This window comes from Mesocricetus auratus, unplaced genomic scaffold (genome assembly GCF_017639785.1).
Source record: "Mesocricetus auratus isolate SY011 unplaced genomic scaffold, BCM_Maur_2.0 Super-Scaffold_100006, whole genome shotgun sequence".
Classification (NCBI taxonomy): domain Eukaryota; kingdom Metazoa; phylum Chordata; class Mammalia; order Rodentia; family Cricetidae; genus Mesocricetus; species Mesocricetus auratus.
The window spans coordinates 59,088,387-59,108,815 of NW_024429190.1; the positions used below are offsets into that span (position 1 = coordinate 59,088,387).

The 20,429-nt window shown below is 35.6% G+C and overlaps 1 protein-coding gene across 26 annotated transcripts in view; it reads left to right on the plus strand.

Moving 5' to 3' along the window:
- Adgrl3 (adhesion G protein-coupled receptor L3) overlaps positions 1-20,429 on the plus strand; it is a 748,011-nt gene that overhangs the window by 335,226 nt on the left and 392,356 nt on the right. For 25 of the 26 annotated variants that reach the window (XM_013112013.3, XM_013112010.3, XM_013112019.3 and 22 more), the window contains one exon: positions 7,555-7,768. In XM_013112013.3, the coding sequence (XP_012967467.1) occupies positions 7,555-7,768 (214 nt within the window). Of the gene's footprint in view, positions 1-7,541; positions 7,769-20,429 lie in introns of those variants that run through there. The other variant, XM_040747281.1, reaches the window with a different exon arrangement.

Consider the following 20,429-nt stretch of genomic DNA (forward strand, 5'->3'; position numbering starts at 1 on the left):
ATGTATGTCATTTTATTTTTATGGGCCAACTCAAGTTCACTTCATTGGAGATATAGTACATGTTAATTACTGTATTTTCCTTAAATATGTTTACAGACTCCACAGTGCAAGTTTCTTCCTTTGTCTCAAGTAGACAAAGAAATTCCCATTTCCTGTGTTCTCAGTCACAGAACCATATCCACTTTCTGGCTTTGAATTTTTTAACATGCCATGATCCTGTCTTATAACTGACACCACCTCCAACCTTTGAGACTTTCTCATATGAAGTTTAATCACTTTCCTGACTTCATGCTGTAACTCTGAATCTTCTATAGACTGTTTAGCCACTATTCTATACAAGACTACCCGATACCTGAGGTAACACCTAAGTGGAGGGAGATTTTAGACAGCATTCATCTCTTATGTTTAAGAGTTTAAAGCAGTCATTGTTGTTTTCTTTTTGATCTTTTGACTTTTAGGGGGCTCTTTTGGGGTGCCCACAACCCACCTCCCAAATAAATCACATACAGAAGATTATTCTGAATTATGAGTGCCTGGCCTTAGCTTGCTTTATTTCTTGCTTTTCTTAACTTAAATGAACCCATCTAGCTTTTGCCTCTCAGCTTTTCCTTTTATATTCCTATATACCTTTCTTTCCTTCTTACTCCGTGTCTTGCAGTGTAGCTGGGTGGCTGATCCCTTATGTCCGTCCTCCTCTCCTTGCTCCCCCTCTTCCTCTTTTCTTCTATTTATTCTCTGCCTGCCAGCCCCACCTATCCCTGCTCCTGCCTCGCTATTGGCCATTCAGCTCTTTATTAGGATCATCAGGTGTTTTAGACAGGCACATTAACACAGCTTCACAGAGTTAAACAAATGCAGGCTAAACAAAAGTCACACGTCTTTACATCATTAAACAAATGTTCCACAGCATAAAAAAATAACACACCTTAAAATAATATTTACTCTACATTTAGAACTAAAGTGGTATATCTCATAAGAAGTATATATATATGATTTTCCTGAATTCTTGTTTGTCATGAAATCACAATTCTTATTATTTTGGTGGTGGGGGTGTTTCAAGACAGGGTTTCTCCGTGGCTTTGGAGGCTGAACTGGAACTACCTCTTGTAGACCAGGCTGGTCTTGAACTCACTGAGATCTGCCTGCCTCTTCTTCCTGAGTGTTATGATTAAAGGCTTACGCCACCACTGCCCGGCCACAATTCTTATTTTTTTTGTTTTTTTTGTTTTGTTTTTGTTTTTCGAGACAGGGTTTCTCTGTATTGTTTTCGAGGCTGTCGGTCCAGCCTGACCTCGAACTCACAGAGATCCGCCTGCCTCTGCCCACAATTCTTATTTTTAAGGACAAGATGAGCATCAATTTTTGACATTTGGGAGATTGGGAAAATTATGATACTGTGAAATTTGATACAATTTATGACATTTTTCCCCTTGTGAATTTAATTAGAAGAAAATGTAGAATAAAATTTGATAATTGTTGAAAAGCTATAGCAACTACATGTGAATTCACTTATTCCAATACTTGCTACTTTTGAGACAGCCTCCGCATAACTATTTCTGTTGAAGTCCATAGCTTTGTATTTATATTGCTAAGTCAAAATAGTAACTGAAGATAGTTTTACAATGCATGTTTCTTTAGAAATCTTCTTTTTACATGTAAATTTTGCATTTTATCATCTAAATTTCATGCTTTGTTTTTGATTGCAGAACTTAATAGTCCCTTTCTTCTTTTTAGGGTGTCAATTTTAATTACTGAGGTGTTTCACTTAGCTAACTGCTGAAATATCATTAAATGTATTATTTGTTGAAGAAACTATTGCTTAAATTCAGGGTATTAAAAAAATGCTAGTACTGGTAAATGCATCTTTAAAATAGAAGCGGAGTTTATATTTCTTTGGGGCTCTAATGAAACTTTCACTGCCAACCGTTTTGGACAGCATCCTTAGACACATTTTTATAGCTTAAATCAATGTGTTGGCATGTACCAATGGCACGGAACAAACCTATTTAAGAAAATTGTGTCAAAGGCTCTACTGAAGATGAAAATTGGTAATATCTGCTTTAGGCAAAAATTTTAGTAATGAAGTATTTTCCAAAGTTGTTGCCAATGCAATAGAAACACATCCCTTTTAGCACCATACCTCCATCTGTAATTAAGAAACACATTAAATAGTCCTTAGTCTTCATGTACAAGGAATTAATTAACCTCTTCCTCATAAGTCACTGGAAGTAAATTATTTTATCTTTTAAGTTGCAAAGGATCATTTTTCCCCTTATAATCATTGGGATACCAGTTAGAAATCCATTTTTATCATCTGCTTAATGTTGTTGCCATATAGATTTTATACAGGGATAATAATATTAGTTGATTTGTGTGGGCTGTTCCTAATACTTTTCTTTCATTGGGTTGGTAATTATTCAATATCCAATAGTTTCGATGTCAACTCTAAATAGTCCTTCAGGCTTAGCTCTGAGCTTTGTCCTGTCACTTCAAACTCAAGTCAATTAAAACCAAAGCCTTCGTTGTTTGACAATTTCTGTGGATTAGGAATCTGGGAATAGTTTCATTAGATGCAAGTGACTGGAAGAATCTGAGAGTGTTGCCATTACATGAGGGCAGTCTGTGGGTGGTGGGACCTCACTAATGCCTTGTATGTTCCTATGGCTGTCAGCAGGGGGCCTCGGTTCCTCAGACCCTTCCGCCACTCCATTGGGCTCACTGAGTGCCAGCAATTTAGGTAACTAACTATACAGGGAAATTATCCTGTGATTTTGTTGAGCTATTCTGCTTCCACACAGTATCCATCAGAAGTGAGTCACTAAATGTAGCTACTGACGAGGAGAAGGACAGAGTGCAAGAGCAGCAAAGACTCATAGACATATGGGAAAAGCTACTTCATAATGCTTTTTGAAAGCAACAGAACAACTTATACTCCTTGCCCAGGTTGCCTTATGTACTGTTCTGAAATTTATACAGATCGCTGTATATTCAGCTCCTACCAGATTTGCTCACTGCAGCATATATCAACCCATTTGTCTATGCCAGAATCCTGACAGTCATTTGTTTCTCTGTCTTTTTTTTTTCTTTTTGGCTTTTTTTCTCAATATATTTATTTATTTAAATTAGAAGCATGCATGCTTCACATGTTGATCCCAGCTCCCTCTCCCACCCCTCCTGCCTTATCCCTCTACCAGCCTCTCAACCCCCCACCCAATCCCCACACCATTCCCCAGGGAGGGTGAGGCCCTCCATGGGGATTTCTAGAGACTGTCACTTCATCTGGGGCTGAGAGAGGCTCCCTCCATATGGAATGGGCTCCCAAAGTTTATTTGTACTCCATGGTAAACACTGATCTACTACCCAAGGCCCCAGAGATTGCCAAGGCCTCCTCACTGACACCACATTCAGGGGGTTCTGTGACTTTAATCAACAAGCCCTAAGACTAATTGGTTCTTTAATGGAGACCTGATATGTTCTTTATCATTAACCTTGTACAGGAATGATTTTTTTTCTCATTTAACTACTACAATATAGCCTTCTAATCTGCATTCTTACCAAAAAAAATCTTTGGGAGACTTATTTATTTTTGTAAATCTATTTTAAAAAAGCATAAAGGAGTAGACACCATAAAGGAGGTAATGAAAAACAAACACAATTGTGGACTGTTAAACTGTTTCGGGGGGGGGCTGGAGAGATGGCTCAGTGGTTAAGAGCACTGGCTGCTCTTCCAAAGGACCTGAGTTCAATTCCCAGCACCCATATAGAAGCTTACAACTGTCTGTAGCTCCTGTTCGAGGGGATCTAACTCCCTGGTACAGACATATATGCAAGCAAAACACCAATGTATATAACAATACAAATAAATAATTAAAGTAAAACTGTTTCTTTTTCTGTTATAACAAATAGCACAGAATAAGATCCCATCTGCTTTATTGACAGTTGTGTTTACATTTATAACCAACTTTTATTTCATCATATCATTGCCTATGGTGTTTCATTCACTTCTCCTATGACTACTTAAGATCCTACCTCTCAATGTCATCACAAATGTTTTAGTTCACATAGTCTACATAGTACTACAACAGATAGTACTCTTTCGTTGTATCTCTCCAATGAAGAAGTAGCAGATTCCTTCCAATCCTTGGTGATCACTGCTAACAACTTTACTGCTTCTGTTCCATTCTCTTATGCAAAGTGCACTCCTGTAATATTTCCATATTACTATGGTTTTAGCCTATATATTGCTCCCCAATTCTAGACTTTTGATACAACAGTTGTGCATGCACTGGCAGCTGTTATTCAGTGTTGCTAAAGCTGAAATTTTTATATTATTCTGGGTAGTGTCCTCAACTAACTAATTCATTGCTGGCCATCTTTTGTAGAGAAGTTTAATTGGTTCATGCTTCCTGTATTAGCTCAGTAAGTCTCAGAATCAGTGTCTAGGACTAAAGGGCAGCATTTGAGCAGAGGTCACCGGTTTTCAATCCTCACTTTCCAGTTTGTTCAGCAAGTAAATATACGTGTAATAGATTACAGTGTGTATCTTACTGAAATGGATTTGCCTCAGAGAGTACAAGTAGGAGCAATTTAAAGAGAGCATACATGGTCTTCCTCTGCCCCATGTCAGCTTGTCACTTCACAGTGTTCAAAGCAGTGTTACCCTGAAGTAAATAAATACATGTATATATATTATGATAATATATAATAGTGAAATAGACAATTTCATTACCTACCCTTGGGTTTTTGGAGTTGTCCTACTCTTGGTATTTTGTTATCAAATCCTTTCTATTGATAGCATAATAATTATAAAGGAACAAAAAAGAAAACCTTGCTTTTCTGATTTTTTTTTATAACTTAATCACTCTCCCTTTGTGTGTGTGTGTGTGTGTGTGTGTGTGTCTAAATCTAAAAGAGAAGGAAGATAAAAGGAAAAATAAGCAAAAAACTTTAAAGTTCTTATGGAATTAGGAGCCTAATGTATCCAGAAATACCTTTTTTTTAAATATCTGTTTATGAAGACATTTAGCATTACACTAAGAAGTCATTTGCATAGCTAACTAGGTGATGTTATTGTCTCCAGAAATGCATTCCTTTAAACAATGTGTACATCATTTGTGTACTTTGTCACTGGGTTACTGAAATGGATGAATTATATTTTAAAAGGAAGAAAGTTTCTACAAATTGAACTTGGAGCTTTGTACAAAATAAAATAACACACACACACACACACACACACACACACACAGTGAAGGAAACAGAATGGGAGTCATCTTTATAGGTCCAAATTAAGTACAGGGAAAATTTGGGCCTTGACATTTTAGTTGACTTTACATCTGTCTAGTGTTTGGTTCTTAATGATATTTTTGACAATGACAAGTCAGATTAAAGCTATGTCAATGTTTGAACAAAAATGACTGATGAGTTTAATCAGCCAAATTGTCCACTTAGTCCAACAGGGCTCTGTTGGTGTGCCTTGTTTATGTGTTGTTTCTTTGTTACATTAACTTGATTTCAACTCAGTTGACTAAATCAGTGTAATATTAGCCAGATAAATACAGCATTCACGAGATCTACAAAATAATTCTCCTTAAATAACTGTGCCAAGATTAAGGAATAAGTTGTCTTTTAACCAATTTTATTTTAAAGTATCCTAAAACTTAGGTGTTTAGATATATTTTCTGAAAACAAGAGCTCCCATATGATTCCATTCACATACAAAAATCACAAAACTGGCTTCATGAACTTGGACATTTTTTATCACAACATCATGTCTTTACTTTCAAATTCAAATACGAAAAACTCTCTATTCTTGAAGATGGAATCTTAATATTAGATAAGTATGAATGTTTAGACAACTATGCAAATTTCTGGATGTAAACAAAAACGTTTTCTTTTAGAAACAGTAGATATTGAATTTCTCCTTTCTGTCAGTCCCTTGCCAAAATGTTGACCCAACGCAAACTAAAAAAATAGCATAGTCAGACTCTCATAATGCTAACATCATGATGATCATATAGGGGTGATCAGTGTTATGGATGTGCTATATTTGTGTGTGTGTGTGTGTGTTTGTGTAAGAAGGAAAATGGAGCATAAACAAAATATAAGTGGAACTTTGAAAGGCAACCATCCTGGAACCAGATGTACAATGTAGCCAGAAGTACTTTTTCTTATTTTTTAAAGATTCATAAAATTATTTTTAATTGTGTGTAAACATGTATGCCTCTGTCTGGGTATATATGCATAATCACAGATGACTAAAAAGTCCAGAAGAAGATGTTAGATCCTCAGAATCTGGAGTTACAGGCAGTTATGAGCCCCTTTATATGGGTTTTGGGAACTAATCTTGGACCCTCAACAAGAGTACTGTGTGCTCTGACCTCTGATTTATCATAACAGCCCCAGTCACAAGTACTTTAAGTAACCTGCTCTGAAGTTTTACAAAGAGTTTATGACACAAACCTCAAATAAGATAAAAGTTATATCATTCTAAAATGTGAAAGCATAGATATGTTTTCAAAGCAAGCACTATTTCTGAGGTTAACATAGCTATAACATTTACCTTACTCTGCTGCTTCTTTTTACATCCCAATCTTCTCCCAGCCTTTTTGTCCATATTTCATGTGTAGGAAAAAACCCAGAAAATCCATATATTGTATATTATTTTTATGGATGCAGACATTAGGGAATTAACTAACTGTGTAAATTTAATCTGTCCCTTATGTTTACGCATCACCATGTCTCTTCTTTAAAAATCTACTTATTTCATAGTTGCTAAATACTTCAGATATAACTGTAATTATATGTTCTAAGGAAGACATGATCAGTTTTTATGACAATTAAACATTATCTTTCTTCCTATAATAGCCTGGCAAGGGAAAGGGAAAAGTTAAAATTGACATGAACAGAAATCTTCCATAGCAAAATTAAGTATATATGTCCACCAATCATTTAGAATGAAAAGGCCTGAACATTCACTTGTGTTGTAGAGGACGGACACAGATTTTTCATTCTATTACAAGATTTTTGCAATATACCATGTACAAACTTGGGTAAATAATTCACAAAAAGAAATAATGGAGGAAAGAAAAAATGCAAACATTTTCCTTTATAGAAATTTATAGAAATAATGAAAATAAACACCTAATGCCATTGTTTGTTTATAATATTGGCTAAATTTAAATGAGTTGATTATGTTTAGTTTTGAAAAATAGTATGGTATTGGTGGACTATATTTTTTATATTTTAAAATCAGTTATCTATATCTGATATATGCTTCCCTTGAAAAATCAATTTCATTTTGAAAAAAAAATCCAGAGTACTTTTTTTTATGAGAACAACTTAATGGCAGCTTAGAATTTAAGAAGTTATTGTTGTTAGATTGGGGGAGGTTGTGTTTTGTTATTACTGAGAGGAGAAATATTCTGTGTTACTTTAAATTATAAGCCCCAGCTGTCTTAGCCTTTGTTCAAGTTAACACAGGTACTGGGGAAACAAATGTATGTAATGTCCTTGGATGTGCAGTGATGATGATATCTTTTCTACCTCCTCCTCTAGCTTTCAGCCGTGCCCCAATTCCCATGGCAGTGGTCCGCAGAGAGCTCTCCTGTGAGAGCTACCCCATCGAGCTCCGCTGTCCTGGCACAGACGTCATCATGATCGAGAGTGCCAACTATGGGAGGACAGATGACAAGATCTGTGACTCTGACCCTGCTCAGATGGAGAATATCCGATGCTATCTGCCAGATGCCTATAAGATTATGTCTCAAAGGTATGGTATTTCCAGCCTTCATACTTCTTTCTTGCACATATATCAAAATTCATCAGAAATCTACCTGATAGACTGAGGTGGTTAAGAGTATAAACTGGCCGGGCGTTGGTGGCGCACGCCTTTAATCCCAGCACTTGGGAGGCAGAGGCAGGCGGATCTCTGTGAGTTCGAGGACAGCCTGGTCTACAAGAGTTAGTTCCAGGACAGCCTCCAAAGCCACAGAGAAACCCTGTCTCGAAAAACCAAAAAAAAAAAAAAAAAAAGAGTAAAGCTGCTGTGTGTTTTAGAAAAAATTGACAGTTTCCTTCATAGATCACTCTTACTGTCTATGGAGTGGTGGTGCTATAATATCTGCCGCAGCACTTGGGCAATAGCATTATTAATAAATTTAACGATGTAACCTCCCTAGTGTTATTTTCTGACAGTATTCTCTAAAAATGGTTTGGTTGTATAAAATGCAAAATTTCTTTTTTCCCAAAATTTTCACTATAGTGAAATGTATAGTGCAGAAATAGTCTTACTCATAATTATTATATAAAAGTAATAGAGAAAACATAAAGCTGGGTCAGGGGCCAGTGACACTGCCTAGTGGTTTAGAGCAGTTGGTGCTCTTACAGAGGATCCAGGTTAGGTTCCTAGCACCCACATGGGAACAGAACACCAGCTACTTCCTGTAACTCCAATTCCAGGGGCTCTGACCCTTTCTTCTGGCCTCCATTAACACCTGGACACATGTGGCGCACATGCAGATAAGCTAGCACATGCATACACACAAATAAAAATAATAATCAAATAAATATGTAATATATAATCATTAGTAAAACATAGTAAAATATAACTAATGAAGGATTATTTGATCTGGGAAAGAAACACAGAAAATACTTATTTGCAATATAGTACTTGAAATGAATTTAGTATGTTTGACTATTTACATTATTACCATTTCAAAATACATAACCAAAGTTATCATGTAATTTCATGAGATAAGGGAAACTGTTTGATTCTGAGGGGATAGGTTTATTTAAATTTTGTCATAATACGTGTTCTTTATGAAACTTGTAAGTTGTATATAGAGACATATATGTATATATATATACATATATCTCTATATAGAGAATGAAAGAGAGAGATACAGACATTAAACTTTTGCTCACTGTTACAACGATTTCTCAGAGATGAATTGCTATTTACTTTGCACGTCTTCATACTTCCTACCTTATCAGGGTGATTAGTTACTAAGTAATGCCTCAGTAAATGACAAATTTTCTGAATGTATTTTATAATTGGGTAGGGTCACTTTGTCATAATGACTGCTATGAGATAATTTTTATTATTTCTTTAAGAAGTTATTTAAAAGGAAGAGAAATTAAAATACCTAGAAAACTAAACAGATTGAAGACTAAACCCAAACAGAATGTAGTGCCCATTATTCTGCGGGTAATCCTCAGAGGTAACAATATAGTTGGAGTCATCTCTATTTTGACTCACAAAAGCCATCCTTACTTTAACCATTTTTCTGCTTTAAAAAATTATTATTGTTTAATTGTAAACTGTGCAGGAAGTACACACATGTAATGACAGATGCACAAGGGGAAAAGGGCCATTTTTATCTCATTTTATCTTCTTAATACTTAAAATTGTATTTTTGCGTGTGGTAAGTAGACTATTAGAGTCAATATCTTTAGGCTAATAATAGATGTATAAATCATTAGACGTCATAACATATATATCCAATGAGCAGGTCATTTGAAGGATACTAGAGGGACAATTCACTTTGCACATGTCATGGGATTTGGTTTGTCTGTTGCTAAAAAGTTGGCCTATGCTGGAGCAGATGCTGAAAAGACACAAAATTTCAAAATTAAGGATTCATTTGCTAAAAGTTGGATACATTGTTTACTTGTGTGTCTGTCTTTGTTATAAGTTTGACAAACTTCCATCTTGTTGAAATAATGTTATACCTAAGAAGATTTTAGCCCTTTATTTTTTCATGTTGGTGTAATGTTCCCTGTGGAAAGTTTTACCATGAGTATCATAGTGGCTAAGTAGTTGTTTATTCCAGTTAAGTAATAAAACATCAGGTTGCATAGATTCTGTGATAGGTATAGTAAGTGAAGGATCCTAGATTTTAGTGTTTAAGGGTAAATGACATATGTTTTAGTGCATTAATTAATACCAATTCTAAATAATCCATTAACCTTGTAATTATTTCGAAATTATTAATAATGGATGCTCTCAATCAACTGAAGTATGTGGGCTGTATACACATAATGACGAAACGGCTGTAGGAGTCTGCCTTTAGCACTAACTAAACCCTTTGAGTAAATACTCCTGCTAAGGTCTTAATGGAGACTTTCCGAGTTGTTGGAAATAACTGTGGCCATTCACCTTTGGACTGTTATGTGTACTGCATTTTCAGTTTCCAAATAGAGAGAAGTGTGGTATTCTCTGGCCAGATGGCAAAGACTACCCATCTCCCCTATAATAACCTGTTGCAGTTTTATGGCAACCACAGCAGCATGTTAAATGAAGGTACTAGGGATATGATGCTGTTAACATGGATGTAAGCAGATGAATAAAAGAAATAAAAATGAAAAGCAATTTTTTCTGAAGTGTATATTGGATTAATGGATTTTTTGTTGTCAAATTTGAGCATGTAGTAGAAGATCGTCTCGGGTATAAATATTAAGTATGTCTTGAGGGAGAATTATTACTAAGTACAAAATTTATTGTTTCTATATCCTTGCATAAACGTGTGGAAAAAAACCCTTCTATCTTACTCACTAAAATATATCCTTTAGACAGATGAGACAAAGAGATACATCAAATGCATTTTATGTAAATTTTGGACAAGTTACAAAAATTGAAGTTTGAACTAACTTTTAAATTAAGTATGAAAAATTTGGGCATTGAATTAAAAGAGATATGATAACAGACATCTGCTTAAATTAAGTACAATAAATTTGGGCTTTCAATTAAAAGAGATATGATAAGGTGTCCACATTTGTCTGCATTATAACTGTTCAATCTGACATCCCACTGAGAGATGCCACTTTGTTCAGAGTTCTCAGAATTGCACAACTTGAGGCTGGAATGGGTTTGAGCCCTGGATTTGATCTGCAGTGAACACACACACACACACATACACACACACACACACAAACACACAACACAAATTGTACCTACTTCTTGCAAATCTAAATGATCTTATGCCTATGTTATCTGCTCAGCCTCCTTAATATTCTCTATTTATTCTCTATCTTTTTCATGCTGAAAGACTAGTTCAAATGACAGCACATTTATTTATCCTTCTGAAATTCCACATTCCTTCTTATTGTATGTGAACATATTCCAAGCTACCACATAGAGTGTTCTCTTTGTCTAATTGTAGGTTTCAAGAATATCAAGCACTTTAGTGTTTACATGCGTAAATATGTAATGTTCTCTGATTTAATCAGGCTCGTTAACAACTCCCTAAACTTTGGCTTCTGTTCTTTGCATGTTGTACTTCAATATTTTTGAAATATTTTAGAAGAAATATCTGACATAGTTTTGGGATTTTAGTGTGAATGCAACTTTTAGCAGCTTCATAGCTTCTGGAAGGTTCCATGTGGACTTTCACTAGAATTTTGTGTTGCTTTCTGCTATTAACTCTGATGTTTGAGTTGTTATCTCAGCCAGCTCTTGCAAGTATGTAAATGGGGTTCACTGTGACAGTTAGTCAGGCTTGATAGATAAATAAACCAGGCATGTTTCCTGCACATAAAACATCCTGGACAGATAAAAGGCAGCCAGTGGGATCATTTGCTCAGCATTTTATTGTTTTCTCATTTACATTTATTGAGGAGATGAAAAGAGGAAATTTCATTTGGGTCGGTAATACCAGAGAGCCTGTTGGGTTGGAAGGTGTTAGAGTTGGCTCCCTTATATGCAAGCTGTGTAAGCAGAAGGCCATGGAAAAGGCACTGGTGGAGTGGCCTCCTTCCTTCAGCTTCTCCTACTGTGGCTTTAAATCTTGCTGTTCAGCTCAGGACATCCCTGCATTTCATTTGGCCCCATCCTCTCCAAATATGCCAATGCTTGGAGTCAAACTCTCCCTTTAAAACCTTCCTTGTCAACCAGATAGTCATGATACTAAGATGTCACAGAAATGCTATATGGTACACAAGCTTGATAAATTTCCTTTATTATATTTTGACTCAGAATCCTTATTATAAACTGGACATCAATTCCCTCTAAATTTAAGACATCTGAATGTCATGTATATTGACTTTTGTGCTTCCTTTTTTGTATATATTGTAGCATAACTTGTCTCATAATCTTATTTTATGTATGCTTGCCCGTAATTTTTTGCACCATAAAAATACTTGCAAAAAGGCATGTGCATACACAATGTGTGTATTTATGTGAACATGTGATTTCACTGACTTAGACATACAGAAAATTGTGCAAATCAAATGTGTACAGCTCAAGGATTTTTACAAACTGAGCTCAACCACATGTCTAACAAACTGACAAGGAACATAGCCACACCCTTCCCTAAGGCTGTCTCAATTCTTACCGTGAACACCCTAAATTAGTCTTTGTTCATTTTGCTATTTAATAAATGATTTTGTACAAGACGTACTTGCATGTGGCCTTTCACAATCACCGTATTAGCTCGTTTTCACTGTTGGTGAAGTTTTTTTACATGGCGTATCTTTGTTATTTCAAGTGTAATTCTTTCCTACCACTGAAAAAGCAGGGCAACCTTCAAAATGAGTTAGTTTCTGAACATCTTTATTGCTGTAGTAAAATTCTCCAAACAGTTGCTGTTAATTTTGCTCTCTCCATGACTTAACCTTTTATTCAAAAAAAAAGTTTACTTCCCATACATATTTTAGCCTAAAAATATGTATTTAAAGTCAAGCTAACTTTACTTAACTTCTAATTAGGGTCATGGGAGAGAGATATATAAAAAGAAATGCAGACAAAAATAAGTCTGTAGCTAGCATTTAAATTAACTTAGGATTGCAGGTCGTGAAATGAACACAGTAGACATATATTTCTAGTTAAATGGGAGCCTCACTTTTTATTATAATTTTAGAAGTATTTTAACAATGTTGTATTTTCAGATGTTACCGTCGCACAGGGGACATAGAGGAAGAGAGAGAAAACTGTTTCTCACCTTTTGAAAGTTACACTGCAGTTGGTATCAGCACTGCAGGGGATTTTACAGCTTCCTAAAAGATCTTAGTTTCTGTTGTACTCATTCCTAGAGCACTTGAAAGAAATCTCCCAGAACAGCAGAGGAAGGGATGCCAGTGGCAGATTTTGTGTGTCTTTAGCCTAATAAGTTTTCTAGATGGGGCATTAACACACAAGCCACTTCTCCCTCTGTGACTTTGATGATTCATTGTGCGATGTTTCGTGATGTCTTTCAAAATTACTGCAACAATAACAGCAACAAATCTATAATACATGCATTTCCCCAGGCTGGTATAGAACCTATCTATTTTGCACATTGGATTGATATTTGTCTGCCTGATTGTTTCAAAAAACAGAAAGGAGAGAAGAGCCGACAGCTCATTCTCACAGCCCCAGTATACAGAATACAGGTAGTCAGCAAGTTTTCAGCATGAGAGCACTTACTTATATTTTTCCATATTTTACTTTTTTTGGTATCTGAGAATCCATTATGAGCAGTCTCCATGTATGCTTCCAAGTCCCCTTAGGTATTAATTTAATTTAGAAAGAATTTATTGAAGTTTAAGGGAAAAGAAAATCTGTAATTATTTCATTCTAAACACAAAATTATCAGAAGGGTTGAATTTATAGGTTTGTACTACTGGAAACTTTTTAATAAAAATTATTATTGACTTCATTCTTTTAAAAGCAAATTTGTCATGTAGTAACCAAACTTATTAAAGTTATACTTTGAGTTACAATATAATTATATCATCCCCCCCCCCTTTCTTCCCTCCAAACACAGCCTGGTACCCTCCTTGCCTGAGTTCAAATTCACAGCCTTTTTCTCTTGTTATTTTTATGTGTCCCTCTCTGTGTTGGTTGTATTTTTTCCTACTGAATACATAAATGCAACATGCTCAGTATGTATAATGTTACATGTATGTACACATATCCAGGACTGACCATTGGTATTGGATAAAAACTGTTATGCTCTTCTCAGGGAAAAACTATTTCCTCCCCTCCCAGCATTTCTGAGTTGCCCATTGTTCTTTGTCTTGTGGCCTTTCCCTCTTCCATGGAAACACATCTATTGTTGTCCTTGTTAAGTTCCTGTTTAGGCTGGCATGTGGGTGACCCCTAATGAAGGTAGCTTCTGTAGTTTCTAAGAGACAGTCTCAAAGCAACTCCCTGTTCCTCTGGCTCTCACAATCTTTCCACTACATCTTCCACAATGTTTGCAGAGGCTTAGGTATAGGTGTATTTTGATTGGCTGTAGTTTTCTGTAATGGTCTCCTTTGAGTGGGATAAGAAGTACACTTTCTTGGGGGTATAAAAATATATGTAAAATATAGTCAGAAACTGTGCTGGTGTAGTAAACTGGCAGCTGTAGATTCTCCTCCTGGATCCATGACTTCAGTAGCTGTAAGCAGTTAACTACTTTTCCAGTACCAGAGTTGTCAATTACTACCAAGGTATTTGTGCCACTACTGCAGCATAGGGTTATTGTGCCATGCTGGTCAATGCCGTGGCTCATAGGCATCATAGCTGCGTGGAACTGTTGGTTCCTTTCTGCCTTTGGAAGTTTGTATGGTATCATGAAAGCTAGCCTTCAGGGAGGAGGCTTTCAGGTGAGATCCAGCTCAGTGCTTCTGGGTCCTGTGACATAGAAATGGGATTTGAGAACTTTAGACCAGCTGTTACCTAAGACGCTTACATTCCAGTGGTGGTTTTGACTGACAATGTTTCTGGTAACGCTGGCACATTTAACTACGAATAGATGCTTTTCTAAACAAATGCAGTGAAATAATACTAAATAGAACTACAGTAGAAAAGTATTAATGTTATAGATTCACCTTGAGAGTTTTTGTTTTGTAATTCTTTTACAAAAGCTGAGATTAATATACTAACTTGGCTCACTTTTAGTGAATGCTCCATGAAAGCTTTTTGGTTTTGTTTTTAAGATTTTTCAAAAAAAAACTTTATTTGTATTTTGTGTTCCGTGGGTGTTTTCCCTGCATCTACGTATGCGTACCTGTCTATGCAGTGTATTCTGAGGCCAGAAGAGGTCATTGGAACCCCTGGGACTCGAGTCACAGATGGTGTGAGCTATCATCTGAATTCTGGGAATTGAACCCATGTCCTCTGGAAGAGAAGCCAGTGCTCTTAGCTGCTGAGTTGTCTCTACAGTCCTAATGAAGTTGTTTTTAAGCCTTCATCCTAATCTTTGTTGTAGTCAGTCTGTAGAATCTTAAAATATTACACTGCTTGGGATTTTTTAAAAGAAAGAAAAATGTCAAAATGAAGTATTTCTGAATATTAGATGATATGCAATAGATACCTTCAGTTACCTGGTGAATATGTGATAGTTTGGATTGGTCTTGTCCACAGAAGCCTGTGGATTTGGAGCTTGGTCCTCAGTGTGACAATAGAGAGTATGATGGAATTTCTAAAGATGCCCAGGAGAGATCTTCAGGTAATTTCCTATGCATCTGAAAATTCGCAAAGAAGTTAGCATGAAGCAAACTCATTTGAACATTTCTTGACTCACTCAAGCAAAATGGACACTACTTGTCTTCAAGAACGTGACAACTAAAAACTGGAGAGTTTATATAGAATCTCAAATGCTTGCCAGTTCCTACTTCTGACAAAGAAATACTTATAAAATAAGAGTGGACAGTCTTGATTTTCTGGTTGATAGGGGAGTGCATTGTTTAGTTTATTAAATTACAGAGCATCTTCTATAGAATTTCCTGTTGAAGACAAACACTAACTATGCAGCATGAGTCTGTATTACCAATATTTTGTATTGTGTATGCATACCATTATCTGTAGCAAAATCTCAGTAAAAGTAAATTTTCTAGTTATCATGCAAAATAATTTGAAACTTGCTTAGTACTGGTAATAAACACAACACATAGCACTTTATAACTTTAGGAACAGCGGGGTTTCATGAGTTGGAAGTTTTATGAGATCTTTCAAAGTAGAAATGAGAAGATACGCATGTTCTTAATGAAATAAACACAAGAAACAAAATACTCTGTAATGACTAACGTTTTATAAAATGAAGATTTAGACATACTGCTTCTCCATCAGCAAGGCTTTAGCCTATAGATGATAAAAATGAATGTGTTTCAGTTTTAATTTTTTCCTTTATAATTTTTTATTATAGAATTGAGTTTATATTTGTTTTCTTACACCAATTTTACTATTGATTTCATACAAGTGCTCAGATTATGAAAAAATATTGTAAAGGTATAAATGCTACTTGTTAAGGGGACATGGTACTTCCTAAGGTGCTAAAAATCCCTGTCCCCTGAATATTTGCTTATTTGAAAAAATGCATTAGCTGGTAGTAATTTCTATTAAGTTAGATATTTATATTATCCTTTGTGTGGCAGGAAGCTATCTGTATCATATATCTTTGTAATTAGAATTATCAAATAGTGAAAGCAAAGTCTGTTCTTCACTCATGTACTGTTTCAACATATATATATATATATATATATATATATATATATATATATATATATATGTTTGGATTTAGATCAAGATACTTCTTGCAGTCTTTCCCAAAGTGCCAGTAATCCTAATTACTGGTGCTATCACTCTCAGAAAATAAACATTTGGGGCTATTTCTTGGACCTGTTAGTGTGATGAGTAAATAATCCTTGGCTGAGATCGTAAGTCTACAGAGATGTTGCAATGCGAAGGAAGGAAGTACAGTCCAAAACACCGAAAGGACTAGAAGAGATAATTATTATGTCAAAAGTGAGATGATGCAGCGGTTGGTTTATGAGTTGTATAGCCAGGAAGAAGTGAAGAAACCCTTTCATCTAAGAGTACTTATGCTGCTGAATTATTTAGAGCCACTTTGTTCCCAAGCATTCACCTCTGTTCATCTAAACTACCCTGTTTTTGTTATTCTATTATATATATACATATATTATAGATATAGAGATGTTATGTATAGAGATATATTAAATTCTGAGTTCTGGAGGGATTTGAGTTGACTTAGCAAATGGGTTTCTCAGTGTTACACAAAAACTGAGGATGTCCTCATCAACACAAGCACCATAATCAAAGCAGTGTCATGGTTATTATCTCTTGATATATTGACACTGAAGTTTTTAGGTAATATTGGTTTCATTTTAGAATTATTCTCCTAAAGTGCACATCATTGTAAGTCTTTGTACATGTAGTACTTGTTTTTCTCACAAACATTATATTTTTTTCTTTCTGATTTTATACAGACATTGTTCATTTTTTAATATTTTGGTTCTCCTAAAAGCACATATATTTGTAATTTTAGTACTCTCCACTATTTTTTGCTTGTGTTTTTGAGACAGGGTTTCTCTGTATAACAGTATTGGATGTCCTGGAACAAGGCTGGCCTTGAATTCACTGAGATCCCCCTACTGCTGCCTCCCAAGTGCTGGGATTAAAGGTGTGTACTACCACTGCCCAGCCAATTTCCACTACTTCTGATCAGTTTCATTAGTTAAAAAATCTTTCCAAACACTACAGTAAGGTATTTTAGAAATTATGGTTACAAAAGACCCTCCTTTCCCACAAATTATTCCTCTAAAAGGCCTTTCAGCCTTCCACGGAATCCGTGTAGATCATCCTTGCCTAAGGAGACAGGGCTCTGAATTACTTTTCCTGTTACACTGGGGAAACACGGGGTCCTTAAAGTGACTTCATAGCCAATTATTTCCTCTAATAGTGATTCAGTGCTGTGACATTAAAAACACTTTAACAAATAGTGTTGTATGCAGTGCAAATTTGTTAGTTTATGTCCAGGGCATGGAGATTCATAAATTAATAGGAGCAACTTAAGCCACATAAAGATTGGTGTGGGATGTAAACACACTACAGACTAAGTGATCTGACTCAGTGTGACTTGTCCAGTTCCTGTAAAGTACCCCAAAATGACTACATATTCATGAAAAGGTAATTCTGATATAATGTCATCAATATACATCTGATATACATTTTACTGACTCCTTTTATAATATTACAAGGAATAATGATAAAAGAAAATTACTGCATGCATCTTACCTACATTCCTTTAGTCTGCTACGTTAGTTTTTATCCCCTAACATTGTTTTTATTTTGATTTTATGCGTCCAGGTGTTTTGCCTGTATGAATGTGTATCATTTGCATACTTGGTGATTACTGAGGCCAGAAGGGAATGTTAGATTCCATAGAACTGTACAGCTTTTTATGATCCACTATGTAGGTGCTGGAAACTGAACCCAGGTATTTTACACAAGAAGTAAGTGCCATTGATTGCTGAGCCATTCTCTAGCTGATACAGTATTTTTCATGAGAATTAAAGGAACGTTTCATTTTGCTCATTGTGGCACGATTTTTAAACCATCTTCAGAATAATAAATTCGAATACAACTTTTCAGTTGTGTTGTCACATATGTAAATACCCATAACCACACAAAAATATATATTAAGGAGACCATGGCACTGAAGCATAATTGAGTATTTGTGATGTATATTTCTAGGGTAAAGGTTAAAGAAAATTTACTTATTGAACATACCAGACCTTCAGAAAGCTTATGTTTTTTATTTATTAAAAACTATATGAACAGATTTTCATTCAATCCAATATATTATTTTCTTAGTGTGAGCACACCTATTGTGCTTCAAAATCCTGTATCATGTCCAGGGGTAGCACCTGCCCACCAAAAAATTAACAAGTCAAAACTGACATGAACATTTGGGTGAAGAAACACTACCTTGAAATGATCAGTAAACAACTCTGGAGTGAAGTGTAGTTATAACCCAGGTGAAACTATGCTGTAAAATATAGAAATGATGGCCCTATTCACTGTCTAGTTCAAAGACAAATTAGTGTTGTATATGGAATAACCACAAAATATTTATTTTTCATGAGAAATAATGCCAGGTTAAATGTTCTTTATTACATTTATCACCAGGACCAGTATTTCTCCGAAGTTACCAATTTGGAGCTTCTCTGTGTTTTTAAGATAGACTGTATTTTGAACTATGAAAATGTCACTATATTGATAAGAAATGTGGCTTGTTTAATCTCCACAGTTGTTTCTTAAACTTGGTATTAAATACCAGATTTTATGGATCTTTCTCAGTTTTACATAAGATATTTGAAGAAATAATCTCTCTAGATTTTTAAAGAATGAGGTCTTATCCTTACAAGTTTTGTCTAAGCAATGCCATTTCAATCTGCCAATATTTATCAAAATGTGGGAATAGGCATAAGGGAGCATGCTCACACACTCTTAACATTAGTAAGTAACAGAACCAGAAGGCAAGGAGGGATAAAAGCCAAGGCCATTTCTCCAACACATACATCTGGAGGATGTAACCAGTGTAGCGTTAAAGTCCAGCATTGTTTTTAAACCAAGCTGACTGAACTGTGGAATAGATGACATTAAACCCCAATAGCAGGGTTTGGATATAAAAACTGCTTTGGGAAAAATGTTGCAAGTTATGTTTTTAAGGAAATGCCTCCTAGACAATCCACTCTAGGTATTTAAAAAACTTCAGGGTTAGTTCTCGGGACCTTTGGATGCTATTTTTTTTGCACAGCTCCTCCTTGCTTCACAGGATGAAAGATCACAAAATAGGATCAAAATTATTCTTTGCTTAAGAACCCCCTCTGCATCAGACGAGCACTGTGAATATTTAAGTAATCACTTTAGACACGCCCCAAAGTTTGCAACTGAAGAATTCATCTCAAAATGTTTTCAGAAAAAAATTTCAGTAGGAACAATAGCCCTTAGAATCCACAGACAGCAGCAACCCCTCCCCACATACACTCCTTTTTAACCTTTCTCACTACTTTTTGTGTGAGATTCTCATATTACATTTAATGCCACTGTTCACCCTGTCACAGAGACCTAGTGTCTCAAAGTATTTGAAGTCTCTGTAGCAGTGGAACTGCTGTGAATAAAAATACAAACCAAGTGAATCAACACAGATATTCCCCCTGCACAGAGGTTCTTCCGTTATGAAAGAAAACAGTGCCATGGGACCTTAGTGTTAATCTTGAAGTGTTTCAATTGCTAGGTGACCAGAGGTCTAGTGGGAAAAAAAAACACAAAACAAAACAAAACACAGTAGACAAATATACTTTTCACAAATTCATTTCTATCTTTTCTTTTTAAAATTTTTGTGATTGTATTACAATGACTCAATTTCTCTCCTCTCAACTATTTATATAGAACTTTTGTGACATTTATTTTTGGCTCTTGTTATGACTGGTCTGTCGAAAACAGCACTGAACCCCAGAGCAGGCTCCTCCTAAGGCTATGCTGTTGCTTTTGCATTGAGACCTACAGGCCTCCTTTAGAATAGCCCTTGTCTGCCATTCTAGCGAGCTGAGGTCAAGACAATTAAATGAGCTGAATGAAGGAAAACAAACTTTAAACTGTTTATATAAATGGGACTTGAGAGATGGCTCTGCCACTGGTTAACAGTGCACATTACTCTAACAGA